We start from the raw sequence: 19,571 nt of genomic DNA, 5'->3' as shown, positions 1-19,571 counted from the left end.
AACACTAAACCAAAACGCTCCATAATGAATTGACATTCATTATGTACGTTTTTGATGCGTTTTTTTTTAAACTATAAAACAAAACCAGCGTTTTTGAAAACACGTTTCAAAACGCATCTGCATTTTTTTATAGGCGTTTTTCTATGCAGCCCATTGGCTTGCATTAGCGGCAAAAACGCGGCATTTTCCGCAACACTAGCGTTTCTGCAAAGTGTGTTCCTAGCATTAGAGACACAGGATCAGCAGGAGAGTCGGGCAACTGGTATTATTTTAAGGGGGAATATACAGTGGGGTGCAAACGTTTGGGCAACCTTGTTAACTGTCATGATTTTCCTGTATAATTCGTCGGTTGTTACGACAAAAAATAACAGTTAAATATATCATATTGGAGACACACACAGTGATATTTGAGAAGTGAAATTAATTTATTGGATTTACAGAAAGTGCGCAATAATTGTTTAAATAAAATTAGGCAGGTGCATACATTTGGGCGCTGTTGTCATTTTATTGATTCCAAAACTTTTAGAACTAAATATTGGAACTCAAATTGGCTTGGTAAGCTCAGTAACCATTGACCTGCATACACAGGTGAATCCAATTATGAGAAAGAGTATTTAAGGGGTCAATTGTAAGTTTCCCTCCTCTTTTAATTTTCTCAGAAGAGTAGCAACATGGGCTCTCAAAACAACTCTCAAATGACCTGAAGACAAAGCTTGTTCACCATCATGGGAAGGATACAGAAAGCTGTCTCCGAGATTTCAGCTGTCTGTGTCCACAATTAGGAACATATTGAGGAAATGGAAGACCACAGGCTCAGTTCAAGTTAAGGCTTGAAGTGACAGACCAAGAAAACTCTCGGATAAACAGAACCGATGAATAGTGAGAACAGTCAGTCAACCCACAAACCAGCACCAAAGACCTACAACATCATCTTGCTGCAAATGGATCACTGTGCATCGATCAACCATTCGGCGCAATTTACCAAGGAGATGCTGTATGCGAGAGTGATGCAGAGGAAGCCTTTTCTCTGCCCACAGCACAAACAGAGCCTCTTGAGGTATGCTAAAGCACATTTGGACAAGCCAACTGGAATAAGGTGCTGTGGACTGATGAAACTGAAATTGAGTTATTTGGGCATAACAAGGGGCATTATGTTCACACAGCATTACAAGAAAAACACCTGCTACCTACAGTAAAATATAGTGGTGGTTCCATCATGCTGTGGGGCTGTGTGGCCAGTGCAGGGACTGGGAATCTTGTCAAAGTTGAGGGACGCATGGATTCCACTCAGTATCAGTAGATTCTGGAGACCAATTTCCAGGAATCAGTGACAAAGCTGAAGCTGCGCCAGGGCTGGATCTTTCAACAAGACAACGACCCGAAGCACTGCTCAAAATCCACTAAGGCCTTCATGCAGAGGAACAAGTACAGCGTTCTGGAATGGCCATCTCAGTCCCCAGACCTTAAAATAATAAAAAATCTGTGGTGTGAGTTAAAGAGAGCTGTCCATGCTCTGAAGCCATCAAACTTTAATGAACTAGAGATGTTTTGTAAAGAGGAATGGTCCAAAATGCCTTCATCCAGAATCCAGACTCTCATTGGAACCTACAGGAAGTGTTTAGAGGCTGTAATTTCTGCAAAAGGAGGATCTACTAAATATTGGTTTAATTTATTTTTTGTCGTGCCTAAATTTATGCACCTACCTAACTTTATTTAAACAATTATTGCGCACTTTCTGGAAATCCAATAAACTTTATTGCACTTCTCAAAGATCACTGTGTGTGTCTTTTATATGATACAGTGGATTGTAAAAGTATTCAGCCCCCTTGAAATTTTCCACATTTTGTCACATTACTGCCACAAACATGCATCAATTTTATTGGAATTCCACGTGAAAGACCAATACAAAGTGGTGTACATGTGAGAAGTGGATCGAAAATCATACATCATTCCACACATTTCTTTCAAATAACTGCAAAGTGGGGCGTGCATAATTATTCGGCCCCCTGAGTCAATACTTTGTAGAACCACCTTTTGCTGCAATTACAGCTTCCAGTCTTTTAGGGTATGTCTCTACCAGCTTTGCACATCTAGAGACTGAAATCCTTGCCCATTCTTCTTTGCAAAACAGCTCCAGCTCAGTCAGATTAGATGGACAGCGTTTGTGAACAGCAGTTTTCAGATCTTGCCACAGATTCTCGATTGGATTTAGATCTGGACTTTGACTGGGCCATTCTAACACATAGATATGTTTTGTTTTAAACCATTCCATTGTTGCCCTGGCTTTATGTTTAGGGTCGTTGTCCTGCTGGAAGGTGAACCTCCTCCCCAGTCTCAAGTCTTTTGCAGACTCCAAGAGGTTTTCTTCTAAGTTTGCCCTGTATTTGGCTCCATCCATCTTCCCATCAACTCTGTCTAGCTTCCCTGTCCCTGCTGAAGAGATGCACCCCCGAGCATGATGCTGCCACCACATTTGACAGGGGGGATGGTGTGTTAAGAGTGATGTGCAGTGTTAGTTTTCCGCCACACATAGCGTTTTGCATTTTGGCCAAAAAGTTCCATTTTGGTCTCATCTGACCAGAACACCTTCTTCCACATGGTTGCTGTGTCCCTTACATGGCTTGTGGCAAACTGCAAACAGGACTTCTTATGCTTTCTGTTAACAATGCCTTTCTTCTTGCCACTCTTCCATAAAGACCAACTTTGTACAGTGCATGACTAATAGTTGTCCTATGGATAGTCTCCCACCTGAGCTGTAGATCTCTGCAGCTCGTCCAGAGTCACCATGGGCCTCTTGACTGCATTTCTGATCAGCGCTCTCCTTGTTCGGCCTGTGAGTTTAGGTGGACAGCCTTGTCTTGGTAGGTTTACACTTGTGCCATACTCCTTCCATTTCTGAATGATCGCTTGAACAGTGCACCGTGGGATGTTCAAGGCTTTGGAAATCTTTTTGTAGCCTAAGCCTGCTTTAAATTTCTCAATAACCTGATCCCTGACCTGTCTTGTGTGTTCTTTGAACTTCACGGTGTTGTTGCTCCCAATATTCTCTTAGACAACCTCTGAGGCCGTCACAGAGCAGCTGTATTTGTACTGACATTTAGATTACACACAGGTGCACTCTATTTAGTCATTAGCACTCATCAGGCAATGTCTATAGGCAACTGACTGCACTCAGATCAAAGAGGGCCAAATAATTCTGCACACACCACTTTGCAGTTATTTATTTGTAAAAATTTCTCAAATCGTGTATGATTTTCGTTCCACTTCTCACGTCTACACCACTTTGTATTGGTCTTTCATGTGGAATTCCAATCAAATTGATTCATGTTTGTGGCAGTAATGTGACAAAATGTGGAAAACTTCAAGGGCGCCGAATACTTTTGCAACCCACTATATATTTAACTGACATTTTTTGTCCTAACAACCAACGATTTATACAGGAAAATCATGACGATTAACAAGGTTGCCCAAACTTTCGCACCCCACTGTATATCCTTCTCAGTTTGGGTTCCCTTTAAGAGGGCAAACTTCTCTTTTTCAATGACCATTAAGAAATAAATGTTCAGAAACCTCTATATGAGCCTTTTAATGTCTCATCTTTGAGAGGATCAGTTTTAGGCAGGGAACACACTTGTCTTTCAGTTTTCTGCATGCGTTTTTCTGCGTACTTTTTCTGCACACTAAGTGTGTTTCCATGCAGGAAAACGCGCGCGTTTTTTTCACAGCAGCTGGTATGATTGATCAAGAAAACTGACAAAATGTGCAGAGTCATCATGCAGAATGTCAGGTTCTTTTCTGCCCGCGAACAACATATTAAGTGTGAACTAGCCCATTGATTAACATGAGTTCTCAGTTTTTCTGTGCAGAAAACGTGCATGAAAACAGTTAAAGAGACACTGAAGCGAAAAAAAAAATGATATTATGATTTGTATGTGTAGTACAGCTAAGAAATAAAACATTAAGATCAGATACATCAGTCTAATTGTTTTCAGTACAGGTAGAGTTAAGAAACTCCAGTTATCTCTATGCAAAAAAAGCCATTAAGCTCTACGACTTTCAAAAGTTGTGGAGAGGGCTGTCTTCTGACTTTTATTATCTCAACTGTTTACTTTTTCTCTGCTACAGGAGAGGTCATTATTTCACAGACTGCTCTGAAAGAGAATCATTTTGAATGCTGAGTATTGTGTAATCTGCACATATTAGAGAATGATGCAATGTTAGAAAAACACTATATACCTGAAAATAATATGAGAATATTTTCTTTGCTGCTAAACTTCTAGTAATTATTCACAGTGCACAACCAATTCATTATATCATATTTTTTTTTTTCGCTTCAGTGTCTCTTTAAGTGTGTTCCCTGCCTCATTATATCGCCATAGACAGACTGAGAAAATAATGATGCGTTACGCTGGCAGTGTGTGATGGAATGTGACAAATAATCCCCCTTGTAACTCTGTGCTGCCCCTCGGTAGCCCCCCTGCTTGCTGGGGTGAGAGCACACACCAGGGCTGTCCGGGCCGCTGGCTCTCCGGAGAGACGCACAATGGGGCTTTTCTCCTCACTGGCTCAGGACTGAAGGCGTGATGTGTCAGGCAGCAGCAATGGCGGATTCCCCCGGCTCCCCCCGCTGCTCCGACCACCAGGCAGAAGGTGATGTGCAGAAGCCAGAGGAAGCAAACGCCAGTCTCCTGGCCGCACATCGACCTGCCGCAATATTACACGCTGATTATCTCATTGCTGGGACAGCCGTGTCTACGTGCAGCTGGGCATGCTTCTCACTGCAACTCTGATGAAAAGGCACATGGTTTTTTTTTCCTGATAATTTTAAGGACAGAATGTAGCATGCCATGTGTCCTTAAAGGACACCCGAAGCGAAAATAAACTAAATAAATGATTGTATCTATCTTCCTTCACTTAAAAATGACTTATTAAGATATTCAACAGTTTTATTTTATGTTTAAATCTACTTTTTAAGTTGTTTTAACTGTTTTATTGTTTTTGCTCAATGACACATTTATTGAAGTATGCCAGAGCTAAAATCTATGAACTATTGTCCTTTTTCTCTTTCCTGCTCTCAGAAGCCATTTTCTGCTAGGAAAGTGTTTTATAGTTGGAATTTCTCATCAGTGAGGGTCACACTGTAGTTACTTCCTGTCTGAGTCAGGACTGAGTCAGCCACTTACATACCTGATATTTAACTCTTTCAGGCAGAGAAAGAAAACAAGGAACACAGCATAGTTATTAGTGTGCTGGGCACTGTACATACCCATGTCTATCTCATCATGTCACTTCAGATGTTCTTTAAAGTGTTTCAGTTCTCTTCCTGCAGTATATTGAAGGGAACTTCCTCTCTGCTCTCAAACATAAGCAACTGCATAATAACCTTTACAGAAAAACATTTCTTTGTTACAGCTGATACACTGCAGATGTATTGCAGGATTTGTCTACTTCCTGCTTTCATGGAAGCAGACATATTGTTAATATCCTGTGTTTACAAATTAGCTGCTTTGCCATGGCAGAGGAGATTCCTGAGCTGACACAGCTGAGGGATCAAATTATGGTGGTGATTAGTCACAGATGAGGGGGAACTAGACAGGCTAAACTCTCTAAATCATACATGTCAAACGTCAGCCCACAGGCCAAATCTGGCCCTCAGAGCCATTAAATTTGGCCCTTGAGTGGTTTCCACACTTTGCATTATGTTCGACCCACTCAAGACCACCAGGGAAGCTATATTGGAGGTGAAGCCCCAGATCACCAAGGAAGCCATATGCAGGAAGTAGGGGAAAAGCACTAAATACTAGGGAACTGTATAGGGGAGGGTGGGGGCCTCTAGGCACAAGGGAACTGTATAGGGGAGGGAGGACCCACTAGACACCAGGGAACTGTATAGGGGAGGGATGACCACTAGACACCAGGGAACTGTATAGGGGAGGGAGGGGGACCACTAGACACCAGGTAACTGTATAGGGGTTGAAGGGGAGCCATTAGACACCAGAGAACTGTATAGGGGAGGGAGGGAGGGCCACTAGACACCAGGGAACTGTATAGGGGAAGGAGGACCACTAGACATCAGGGAACTGTATAGGGGAGGGAGGAGGCTACTAGACACCAGGGAACTGTATAGGGGAGGGAGGGGGCACTAGACAACACGGAACTGTATAGGGGAGGGAGGAGGCTACTAGACACCAGGGAACTGTATAGGGTAGGGAGGATCACTAGACACCAGAGAACTGTATAGGGGTTGGAGGAGAGACATTAGACACCAGAGAACTGTATAGGGGTTGGAGGAGAGCCATTAGACACCAGAGAACTGTATAGGGGAGGGAGGGGGGGGGGGGCACTAGACACCAGGGAACTGTATAGAGGTTGGAGGGAGGCCACTAGACACCATGGAACTTAATAAGGGAGGAAGGTGGCCCATAGACATTCAGGTTGGCCAGCAACTTGGTCCCAGTGTTCAATTTTGGCCTGTATTTGAGTTTGACACCCCTGCTCTAAATACATACAGTGTGCATTTCTGTTTTCCTTCTGTCCTGTGCAAGAGTTCAGCTCCACTTGAAGTAAATGCATGCCCTTGTTTACCGCACATTGCAACCTGAGGAATGGATACATCCTGTGAGAAGTGGTGAGAGGCTGGACACCCTGTGCCGATGCTCAGATGTGTGGGGAGCGATGACTGCCTGCCTGGTCTCTTCCCACAGAAGAGTTACCATTGCACAAACTGCTGAAAACCTAATGTTCCGGAGGCTCCTGCGATGTCCACGACCCCTCCCTGCCCACCGGGACCCTCTTGCTTGTACTGTGAGGCTTGGTGGTGTATTCTCCACAGTCAGCATGCAACGCATGAGCTGGCGTGGAGGAGGTACACACACTAGCACCAGGAAACAGGCTATCCCTAGTATAGTGGAGGGGAGGACTGACTCCAATAGGAGATTGTGGCGCACAGAGCCGGTGCAGATCTGACAGCCACAAACAATGCTTTCGTTATAACGTCTCAGCGCAAAGTAGCGCTGAGCGCACAAACCAGAACTGAGGAGATCAGGACAGGTAGACAGAATGAACGCTTGCTAGCTAGCGGCTACTTAGCGACAGCAAGCGTCCAAAACCAGACAGACTGGAATGAGGCAGCCAATGCGATGCGGCGATGGCGTGCCTCACAAAGACAGGACAGGACAGTCAGAAAACAGCAGGATTAAGATAGATGAACGTAACACAGATAAATATACAATAAGTATGTTTTCCTAGCGTATTACAATTACAGCTATCAATGAAACTATTTGTAACGTCTGACTAACATATGTATATATCGGCAATGAACCGATATATGACATAAGCAGGAACGCTGACTAGGAATGGAGTAATACAGGGAACAGGATTCAGAAGGATTCGTTATCTCTTCGCAGAGATGAACGCAATCCACAAACAGAACCAGGAGCAGGGTAACTACCTCAGCACGGGTGGTCACGGTACGCGCAACCTACCAAAACGTGCTGGAAAGCTGACTAACTGCACACAGGATATAAACAGTTCGTGTACGTATACATCAGCGACACTGATGTATTAACGTAACACAAATACAAGGAAAATAATAAACGTGCTGGTATGCATATATATTGGCAATGAACCAATATATGATGCAAAGACCAGCAAAGTATCTTTATAACAAGAAACACGATCGGGGGCTAAAGCGACAGCAAGACAGGCTTACACTGAAGCTATGAAAACCCAAGGAAACCCTGCAGGAAGCAGATCTTTATACTGAGGTCATCCAATGGGAGCAGACATGCAGATTCCCACACAGGTGAATGATAATCAGTCACAAGCTGACAGCAGGGAAAGACAGACAAAGCTATGCAGCTTGCATGGAAATAGATCAGAACTGCCTGAGCTGCAGCACTACTACTTCCAGTAATAGCTGCTGCAGCAGCGATCATTACATGTACTAGTCGCGCTCCTCTTTGTGGAGGAGTGCAGGCGGCAGTAGGGTTTGCGCCTGCGCAGTTGTATGGAGACACTCCTGCACTAGTGGCTCGCTGCTACTGCGCAGATGTGGGCCGTACTTTAGTTATAGTTTTTATTCCATTTATGGGCCTGATCAGTGCTTTCCAAACGCAATTATTGGATTGGAAGGTAAAATTAAATCGTTAGTGGGCACTTTTAGGTAATCATTTCACTTATACTAGGATGTATAACAGAGGCACCAACGTAGTAAAAAAAGTTTAAAAAGAGGGAGGTAGTGGTGGACTTACCTCCTCCAAGAAGACACCAAAATTGTTGGTTTATAGTAAACAACAATTTATTCACAATACTCCAAAAGTGCAACACGTTTCGCAGATTTTATCCCGCTTCATCAGGCAATAACAACGGAGTAATAGCATATGTGGTCAGTAGAAGAACCAAATGCCTTTTGATTGTATTGTGACTTTAAAGCTGACCTGAACTTGGAACTTTCTCTCTCTGCTCTGAAAGATAACCAAACAGCATAATAACCTTTAAAGAAAAACATTTTTGTTACAGCTGATACAAATCCTGCAATAAATCTGCAGTGTGTCTACTTCCTGCTTTCATGGAAGCAGACATACTTTAGGGTTAACATCCTGTGTTGACAAATTAGCTGCTCTGCCATGGCAGTCAGGTGACATGGGGAGAGATCCAACTAGAACTTGTGATTAGCCACAGATGAGGGGGAATGAGATAGGCTAAACTCTCTAAATACATACAGGGTGCATTTCTCTGTTTTTCTTCTGTCCTGTGCAAGAGTTCAGGTCTACTTTAAGTTGTACAGAAGGATGGCACAATACATAGTATTCTCTGTGTATTACACATTGTATATTAAATTAGAGATGCTCAAATCCAAACTTGGATGAAATCTGGATAGTTACAAACACTTCCGGGTTGAAGGAGGAAGTATATAGTCGCAAGACGCGCGTGGACCGCATTGTGGGAGGTGCCAATGGACGGACCTAAGAAGACGTTAGGCAAGATTACAACTATCCGGATTTCATTCAAGTTCGGATTTGAGCATCTCTATTAAAGATTGTTTCTTGAAAGATCAGCAGCCAATTCTTACAATTCTCTGAAGCCATATTAGATGCAAACACACATCTTCCATAAAAAGATCACACGTCCTCAGTCTAGAGGGAAGACCATCTCATCTGATTACAGCATTTCAGGGTGCTCGAGGTTGTGATCCTGTCAGAGCTCACTGTCTCCCCCTGCTGTCTCAGCAGGAGTATTGCATCTTTATTGGTAGCCATGACTTGTATTGCCTGTCATGTGACTCTCTCTGCATTGTGTTCTCTGCACAGGAAATCCTGCGGGTGATGCGGTCCATCGATGATCGCATTGTGTACGAGCTGAACACAACCATCCCCACAGTTTCCTTCGCTGGGAAGGTAGACGCCGGCCAGACCTGCAAGCAGCTATACGAATCTGTGAGTGTGACGGCATGGCGAATGGGGTCTTTATTGCTGGGCCATGTAATCTGGACCGCCTGCCATCTGCAGCCGGGCATGATGCCACCCTCTATCAAAGCCACCACTTCCTTCTCCCCACCCCCTCTGCTTCCATACCAGACACACACTGCTTTTGTCCTCTTCCACCCACTCTTCCTTTAAATCTCCCCCTAGCTCTATGCACCCACTGCTTATGTCCATCTCTTTCCATCCCCACCACTGCTTTTATTCCACTGCCTCCATTCCCTGACCCCCACCTCCACTGCCTACATCTGCTTCCATACCCCTATGCATCCACGCACACTCTCACTGCTTTTGTCCGCTTCCATCCACTCTTCCTTTAAATCTCCCCCTAACCCCACCCACTCACTGCTTCCATCCACCTCTTTCCACCACCACCACTGCTTTTATTCCACTTCCTCCATTCCCTGACCCCCACCTCCACTGCCTACATCTGCTTCCATACCCTCATGCGCACACACACTGCTTCTGTCCGTTTTCATCCACTCCTTATTCAAATCTCCACCTCCTATGCTGTGATGCCTAATGAGGCTTTCCTTGTCCTCTTCAGCCTCGGGGATCCAGCGCTGGCAGCCCCCGGACTGCGTGCGGTAATATGCACCTCTCTCCGTGCTCCTGTGTAGGCACGGCACAAGCTTCCCCTCGGGCTCTGGTAGAAATAGCCCAGCGTGATCGGGTTCGCTCTTCTGTGCCTGCACCGCAGGATTTTCGGGGTCTGCCAGCGCTGAATCTAATTAGGATCCAGAGCCGCCTTTCCTATGTCTAACTTTGTCTTCTTGGTAACTGTGACCTCCCCCAATTCCCATTAGTGGATAACTGGGGCATTGAGTAAATATGGCCTCTTCTTCCCTTCGTAAAGAAACTTGAAAAGTACGGAGTTTGCTATAATGTGATTTCCTCACGCTCTCATAGACTCAATGCAAACACTGGAAAATTGCGGCACTCATTCATCAGTACTTTACATGCTGGTTCTCATGTCTCCTCCCTTTCTGTTCTGTACACACCCGGTGGGAGGGGCTCTGAGCATTGTCATCAGTACTTTACATGCTTGTTCTCATGTCTCCTCCCCTTCTGTTCTGTACACAGTCAGTGGGAGGGGCTCTGAGCATTGTCTTCAGTAATTTACATGCTGGTTCTCATGTCTCCTCCCCTTCTGTTCTGTACACCACCAGGGGGGAGGGGCCCTGCGGATTGTCATCAGTACTTTACATGCTGGTTCTCATGTCTCCTCCCCTTCTGTTCACCGCCAGTGGGAGGGGCTCTGCGCATTGTCTTCAGTACTTTACATGCTGGTTCTCATGTCTCCTCCCCCTCTGCTCTGTACACAATCAGTGGGAGGGGCTCTGCGCTTTGTCATCAGTACTTTACATGCTGGTTCTCATGTCTCCTCCCCCTCTGTTCTGTACACAGCCAGTGGGAGGGGCTCTGAGCATTGTCATCAGTACTTTACATGCTGGTTCTCATGTCTCCTCCCCCTCTGTTCTGTACACAGCCAGTGGGAGGGGCTCTGAACATTGTCATCAGTACTTTACATGCTGGTTCTCATGTAGCCTCCCTTTTGTACACCGCCACAGCTACGGGAAGCCCACACCTCCCGCGAGAAGGCCATAAAGCACTGCATATCCCAGTCCTCCAGCACTGTGAACCGACTGCAGCAGGAGAGGAGGAAGGACGCGGACAATCTACCTCTAACAAAACAGCTCAGGAAAGAACAGACCAAGGTGAGCCTGGAGGGGGCGCTAGAGTGCAGCATGTCACCAGCATCGCTGGTGTCCAGTTTGTAACTGATCCATTTCCAAGAATATACAGACTTGTTCATGCTTCTATAATCCATGTATGTCCTCTGCGATCTGTGCTGTACAAGATCCTTAAAGGGAACCTGAGGTGAGAGTGATATGGAGGCAGACATGTTTATTTACTTTTAAGCAATACCAGTCGCCTGGCAGGCCTGCTTATCCTCTGCCTCTAATACATTAAAGGGAACCAGAGACGAAGCACCCTTGTGTATTTTACCATATATATCAGTGGGAACATTAGAGAAAACACTTACCCTGCTCTCTGTTTCATCCTCACTGCTAAAAGTGTCTGTTATCAGCTGTGATAAGAATCCCGGACTGAGCATTCAGTCTGGCTTTGCAGGGAATGCTTATAGCTGAGTCATTATAGCAGAGCCACAAGGGGGCAGGCTTGGGCTTGAAAAGACACAGAGAAGACAGACTCAGCTATAATCTTTCCGTAGCAAAGCTAGACTGAGTGCTCAGTCGGGGATTCTTATCAGAGGTGATAACAGTCAGATTAAATAGAGAACAATGAAACAAAGAGCAGATTAGGTGTTTACTGTCATGCTCCCACTGATTTATAAGGTAAAATACATGAGGGTACTTCGTCTTTGGTTCTCTTTAAGCCCTAGACCCTGAAAGATCAGCAAGACTGCCAGGCAACTGGTATTGTTTAAAGAGAATCTGTATTGTTAAAATCGCACAAAAGTAAACATACCAGTGCGTTAGGGGACATCTCCTATTACCCTCTGACAAAATTTTGCCGCTCCTCGCCGCATTAAAAGTGGTTAAAAACAGTTTTAAAAAGTTTGTTTATAAACAAACAAAATGGCCACCAAAACAGGAAGTAGGTTGATGTACAGTATGCCCACACATAGAAAATACATCCATACACAAGCAGGCTGTATACACCCTTCCTTTTGAATCTCAAGAGATCATTTGTGTGTTTCTTTCCCCCTTCTGCTCTCATGCACTGAAGTTTCAGGCTGCTAGTTTCTTCCTACAAACAGCTTTGCCTTTGTCTGTAATTCCTCAGTATGTGAAAGCCCAGCCAGCTCAGAGGACGATTTATCCAGCTTGTAAAAGATAAGAGAGAAGAGAGAAGCTGCCCTAATCTAAATAATACACAGGCAGTGTGCATAGAGGGGCCTGGAAGGGGGAGTTCATAGCAGAACCACAATACTGCAGAACTTGGCAGCCTTCCAGACACAGGCCGACAAGTCTGACAGGGGAAAGATACATTGATTTATTACAGAGACTGTGATAGTAGAAAGTGCTGCAGTAAGCCAGAACACATTAAAATAGCTTTTGGAACTTGTAGGATGATAAAAAACAGGATGCAATTTTTGTTACGGAGTCTCTTTAAAAGGAAATAAATATGGCAGCTTCCATAAGTCTTACAGCTCTGGTTCCTTTTAAAGTGTACCAGAGACATGTATTAAGAAACATTTGATACTAACCCAGGGCTTTCTCCAGCCTCATAAGCTCGTCTGAGTCCCTTGTTGCCCCCCCCTGCGGTCTGATGTTCAGCTGCGATCAGTCCCAGTAACTGGCTCAGTTGCGTCAGTCGGGGTCCTCTGCAAATGCGCGAGGGGGTCCGAGGCTGAATGGAGGCACGCGGGAGGACGGTGAGGGACTCAGAAGAGCTTATGGGGCTGGAGAAAGCCCTGGGTAAGAATCAAATCTTTCTCAATCCACGTCTCTGGTTTACTTACTGTTAGTGATGCACTGGTCGATTTATGGCCATAAGATAGCTCACTCTCTGATCTGGTTGGAGAAGGGTCTGCTGCCTGCCCACACACTGGTAGTTATGTATTTGGGAGAACACAAAAGTAGAATAAATCCCTATAGGTGCGCCGCAGGAAGGACTAGTAAATATACAGGGATATACTGAAAACACAGGAAACCAAAAAATTTGCAAAAATACTTTTTCTTTTTAATTTTCCAAAAAGTGCAGAAATTTGTATACAAGAGCTTTAATCACGTAGTAAAGTGCATATAATTGGTTGACAAAGGCAAAGGGTAGACCACCACAAGAAGTTACAAGCAAGGAGCCGCATGGGAGCAGGACATCCACCCGGTTTGGTGGTCTACCCTGGCTTTATATTTGTCAGATGAGACTCTACTTCGTAATTCAACAGTGCAGATGTTCACTGTATGTATAAAGGCCTGAAGAAGGGTCATCGACCTGAAACAAATCGATGTTGTTGCCTTTGTCAACCAATTATATGCACTTTACTACGTGATTAAAGCTCTTGTATACAAATTTCTGCACTTTTTGGAAAATTAAAAAGAAAAAGTATTTTTGCAAATTTTTTTGGTTTCCTGTGTTTTCAGTATATCCCTGATTATTTACTTGCCCACACACTGCAGGCAGCATTCCAATAGATTTCAGCATGAAATCGGCCTAATTCCACCACCTGCCTGGCTGGTAAAAATGTCATCTCTTCCCCCCCCCCCCCCCCCCCCAAATGCCTCTGTTCTGTAGAACCTGACCTGTCCTCGTGACTCATGGCCTCCTGAGCACCAGAACTGCGCGGCACAAGCCTCGTGTAGTATCGTCACATGTGGCAGTGCCATTTGGTAGAGGCACTTGCGGTGAGGGCGGACGCCGGAGGAGGACAGGAGTCACGCCCGCGGTGAGGTCATGGCGTGCAACAGCCGGAGTCCATCAAGTTCATCAGTTATTGTGATATTGAACGCAATTACCGTGGTGCCTCCCCATTGAGCAGTTTTGCAACCAAGATTTTCCAGCATGTCTGATCGATTCTTTTCACTTATTTTGGATGGAAATTTGTCGAAAGATAGGGCGGCCATGTTGCATCAGTTGTCTTCTGATTTGATACAATTATTGAATCAGAAAGTTGTTTGGGCTGCAGTATCAAGTAGTGTATGGCCACTGTCAGGAAGCGGCCTCACGGCAAGCCTGCAGAGAAGGCTCCTGACAGGGTTTCAACCAAAAATCGTGAGCAGCCTTATGTCAACCACACTCTGCAACACTCAACCACACCTAGCGGCCATTTGTGACGATACTGCTAGGCACTACGACAATTTAACTTTGGCGCAGTTGGTGAGCTTAAGCGCGTTAACCACTTGAGGACCTAGGGCTTTCTACCCCTTAAGGACCGGCCACTTTTTTTCTATTCAGACCACTGCAGCTTTCACGGTTTATTGCTCGCTCATACAACCTACCACCTAAATGAATTTTGGCTCCTTTTCTTGTCACTAATAAAGCTTTCTTTTGGTGCTATTTGATTGCTCCTGCGATTTTTACTTTTTATTATATTCATCAAAAAAGACATGAATTTTGGCAAAAAAATGATTTTTTTAACTTTCTGTGCTGACATTTTTCAAATAAAGTAAAATTTCTGTATACATGCAGCGCGAAAAATGTGGACAAACATGTTTTTGATTAAAAAAAACCCCATTCAGTGTATATTTATTGGTTTGGGTAAAAGTTATAGCGTTTACAAACTATGGTGCAAAAAGTGAATTTTCCCATTTTCAAGCATCTCTGACTTTTCTGACCCCCTGTCATGTTTCATGAGGGGCTAGAATTCCAGGATAGTATAAATACCCCCCAAATGACCCCATTTTGGAAAGAAGACATCCCAAAGTATTCACTGAGAGGCATAGTGAGTTCATAGAAGATATTATTTTTTGTCACAAGTAAGCGGAAAATGACACTTTGTGAGGAAAAAAAAAAAAAAAAGTTTCCATTTCTTCTAACTTGCGACAAAAAAAAATGAAATCTGCCACGGACTCACCATGCCCCTCTCTGAATACCTTGAAGGGTCTACTTTCCAAAATGGGGTCATTTGTGGGGTGTGTTTACTGTCCTGACATTTTGGGGGGTGCTAAATTGTAAGCACCCCTGTAAAGCCTAAAGGTGCTCATTGGACTTTGGACCCCTTAGCGCAGTTAGGCTGCAAAAAAGTGCCACACATGTGGTATTGCTGTACTCAGGAGAAGTAGTATAATGTGTTTTGGGGTGTATTTTTACACATACCCATGCTGGGTGGGAGAAATATCTCTGTAAATGACAATTTGTTAATTTTTTTTACACACAATTGTCCATTTACAGAGATCTTTCTCCCACTCAACATGGGTATGTGTAAAAATACACCACAAAACACATTATACTACTTCTCCTGAGTACGGCGATACCATATGTGTGGCACTTTTTTGCACCCTAACTGCGCTAAAGGGCCCAAAGTCCAATGAGTACCTTTAGGATTTCACAGGTCATTTTGAGAAATTTCGTTTCAAGACTACTCCTCACGGTTTAGGGCCCCTAAAATGCCAGGGCAGTATAGGAACCCCACAAATGACCCCATTTTAGAAAGAAGACACCCCAAGGTATTCCGTTAGGAGTATGGTGAGTTCATAGAAGATTTTATTTTTTGTCAAAAGTTAGCGGAAAATGACACTTTGTGAAAAAACACAATTAAAATCAATTTCCGCTAACTTGTGACAAAAATAAAATCTTCTATGAACTCGCCATACTACTAACGGAATACCTTGGGGTGTCTTCTTTCTAAAATGGGGTCATTTGTGGGGTTCCTATACTGCCCTGGCATTTAAGGGGCCCTAAACCGTGAGGAGTAGTCTTGAAACGAAACTTCTCAAAATGACCTGTGAAATCCTAAAGGTACTCATTGGACTTTGGGCCCTTTAGCGCAGTTAGGGTGCAAAAAAGTGCCACACATGTGGTATCGCCGTACTCGGGAGAAGTAGTACAATGTGTTTTGGGGTGTATTTTTACACATACCCATGCTGGGTGGGAGAAATAACTCTGTAAATGGACAATTGTGTGTAAAAAAATCAAAAGATTGTCATTAACAGAGGTATTTCTCCCACCCAGCATGGGTATGTGTAAAAATACACCCCAAAACACATTATACTACTTCTCCCGAGTACGGCAATACCACATGTGTGGCACTTTTTTGCACCCTAACTGCGCTAAAGGGCCCAAAGTCCAATGAGTACCTTTAGGATTTCACAGGTCATTTTTGTTTCAAGACTACTCCTCACGGTTTAGGGCCCCTAAAATGCCAGGGCAGTATAGGAACCCCACTAATGACCCCATTTTACAAAGAAGACACCCCAAGGTATTCCGTTAGGAGTATGGTGAGTTCATAGAAGATTTTATTTTTTGCCACAAGTTAGCGGAAATTGATTTGAATTGTTTTTCTTCACAAAGTGTCATATTCCGCTAACTTGTGACAAAAAATAAAATCTTCTATGAACTCACCATACTCCTAACGGAATACCTTTGGGTGTCTCCTTTCTAGAATGGGGTCATTTGTGGGGTTCCTATACTGCCCTGGCATTTTAGGGGCCTTAAACCGCGAGGAGTAGTCTTGAAACTAAATGTCGCAAAATGACCTGTGAAATCCTAAAGGTACTCATTGGACTTTGGGCCCCTTAGCGCACTTAGGGTGTAAAAAAGTGCCACACATGTGGTACCGCCTTACTCAGGAGAAGTAGTATAATGTGTTTTGTGGTGTATTTTTACACATACCCATGCTGGGTGGTAGAAATATCTCTGTACATGACAATTGTTTGATTTTTTTTTTACACACAATTGTCCATTTACAGAGAGATTTCTCCCACCCAGCATGGGTATGTGTAAAAATACACTCCAAAACACATTATACTACTTCTCCTGAGTACGGCGATACCACATGTGTGACACTTTTTTTGCAGCCTAGGTGCGCTAAGGGGCCCAACGTCCTATTCACAGGTCATTTTGAGGCATTTGTTTTCTAGACTACTCCTCACGGTTTAGGGCCCCTAAAATGCCAGGGCAGTATAGGAACCCCACAAGTGACCCCATTTTAGAAAGAAGACACCCCAAGGTATTCCATTAGGTGTATGGCGAGGTCATCGAAGATTTTATTTTTAGTCACAAGTTAGTGAAAAATGACACTTTGTGAAAAAAACCCAATAAAAATCAATTTCCGCTAACTTTTGACAAAAAATAAAATCTTCTATGAACTCGTCATACACCTAACAGAATACCTTGGGGTGTCTTTTTTCTAAAATGGGGTCACTTGTGGGGTTCCTATACCGTCCTGGCATTTTACGGGCCCAAAACCGTGAGTAGTCTGGAAACCAAATGTCTCAAAATGACTGTTCAGGGGTATAAGCATCTGCAAATTTTGATGACAGGTGGTCTATGAGGGGCCGAATTTTGTGGAACCGGTCATAAGCAGGGTGGCCTTTTAGATGACAGGTTGTATTGGGCCTGATCTGATGGATAGGAGTGCTAGGGGGGTGACAGGAGGTGATTGATGGGTGTCTCAGGGGGTGATTAGAGGGGAAAATAGATGCACTCAATGCACTGGGGAGGTGATCAGAAGGGGGTCTGAGGGGGATCTGAGGGTTTGGCCGAGTGATCAGGAGCCCACACGGGGCAAATTAGGGCCTGATCTGATGGGTAGGTGTGCTAGGGGGTGACAGGTAGTGACAGGAGGTGATTGATGGGTGTCTCAAGGTGTGATTAGTGGGGGGAATAGATGCAAGTAATGCAATGGCGAGGTGATCAGGGCTGGGGTCTGAGGGTGTGGGCGGGTGATTGGGTGCCCTAGGGGCAGATGGGGGTCTAATCTGATGGGTAGCAGTGACAGGGGGTGATTGATGGGTAATTAGTGGGTGTTTAGAGGAGAGAACAGATGCAATGCACTTGGGAGGTGATCTGACTGCGGGTCTGCAGGCGATCGGATGGTGTGGGTGGGTGATCAGATTGCCCACAAGGGGCAGGTTAGGGGCTGATTGATGGGTGGCAGTGACAGGGCGTGACAGGGGGTGATTGATGAGTGATAGGTGATTGGCAGGTGATTGACAGGTGATCAGTGGGTTATTACAGGGTAGAACAGATGTAATTAATGCACTGGCGAATTGATAAGGGGGGGTCAGAGGGCAATCTGAGCGTGTTGGCGGGTGATTGGGTGCCCGCAAGGGGCAGATTAGGGTCTGATCTGATAGGTAAAAGTGACAGGTGGTGATAGGGGGTGATTGATGGGTGATTGATGGGTAATTAGTGGGTGTTTAGAGGAGAGAATAGATGTAAACAATGGATTTGGGAGGTGATCTGATGTCGGATCTGCGGGCGATCTATTGGTGTGGGTGGGTGATCAGATTGCCCGCAAGGGGCAGGTTAGGGGCTGATTGTTGGGTGGCAGTGACAGGGGGTGGTTGATGGGTGATTGATGGGTGATTGACAGGTGATTGACAGGTTATCAGGGGGGATAGATGCATACAGTACACGGGGGGGGGGGGGGGTCCTGGGGAGAATCTGAGGGGTGGGGGGGGTGATCAGGAGGGGGCAGGGGGGGAGATAAAAAAAAATAGCGTTGATAGATAGTGACAGGGAGTGATTGATGGGTTATTAGGGGGGTGATTGGGTGCAAACAGGGGTCTGGGGGGTGGGCAGGGGGGGGTCTGAGGGGTGCTGTGGGCGATCAGTGGGCGGGGGGGGGGCAGATCAGTGTGTTTGGGTGCAGACTAGGGTGGCTGCAGCCTGCCCTGGTGGTCCCTCCGACACTGGGACCACCAGGGCAGGAGGCAGCCTGTATAATACACTTTGTATACATTACAAAGTGTATTATACACTTTGTAGTGGCGATCGCGGGGTTAACATCCCGCCGGCGCTTCCGTATGGCCGGCGGGATGTTACGGCGGGTGGGCGGAGCCAGTTGCCGGGGGAAGCGCGCGTCATCAATGACGCGATCGCTCCCCCGGCATAGGAAAAGGACGCAACGCCCTAAGGCGTATTGCGGTCCTTAAGGCATCCACTTTGCCGCCGCCCATGGGCTGTGGGCGGTCGGCAAGTGGTTAATGCACTGCTGTCGAGCTGAACGCCCTTGGTGCAGAACACCACACACAATGCAATCTCACACGGTAGCAATGAACAATCCGAGCATAAAATCAGGCACTGAACTGTAACACAATACACTGCAGTGTCTCTCTAGATCTAGGAGATATCAGTTCTCTGCTTAGTACACAGAAGCTTGCTTATTCAGTAAATATTTAATATTCTAGAAAAGTGGAACAGTGCTGAAGGAAATATATACAAAAATATTTACAAAAACAAAGTTAACAAGTACAAAGACATAAACAGGACATTTACTTATCAAAATAAAAGGGAATAAAACAGAGATCAAACTTTACCCGCGTAAAGGTCCAAACTTGTGGGAGAACGCAGTTCTGATGATCGATCAGGGTAGACCTAGATTCTTGCTATCTCCTGGGGGACTACAATTTCTGAATTTTGAAAGCTGATTCTTATAGGACAGAATTATACCCTGAG

At 44.9% G+C, this 19,571-nt stretch overlaps 1 protein-coding gene across 1 annotated transcript in view; it reads left to right on the top strand.

Annotated features, from left to right (window-relative positions):
• The window catches only part of MIX23 (mitochondrial matrix import factor 23), a 32,451-nt gene that overhangs the window by 5,875 nt on the left and 7,005 nt on the right, over window positions 1–19,571 (top strand). Inside the window, exons 2-3 of the mRNA XM_068266271.1 lie at window positions 9,312–9,437; window positions 11,054–11,200. Coding sequence (XP_068122372.1) covers window positions 9,312–9,437; window positions 11,054–11,200 — 273 coding nt within the window. The remainder of the gene's footprint in view (window positions 1–9,311; window positions 9,438–11,053; window positions 11,201–19,571) is intronic.

Source organism: Hyperolius riggenbachi, chromosome 2, assembly GCF_040937935.1.
Source record: "Hyperolius riggenbachi isolate aHypRig1 chromosome 2, aHypRig1.pri, whole genome shotgun sequence".
NCBI lineage: Eukaryota > Metazoa > Chordata > Amphibia > Anura > Hyperoliidae > Hyperolius > Hyperolius riggenbachi.
This window is presented reverse-complemented; position numbering and strand designations above follow the sequence as displayed.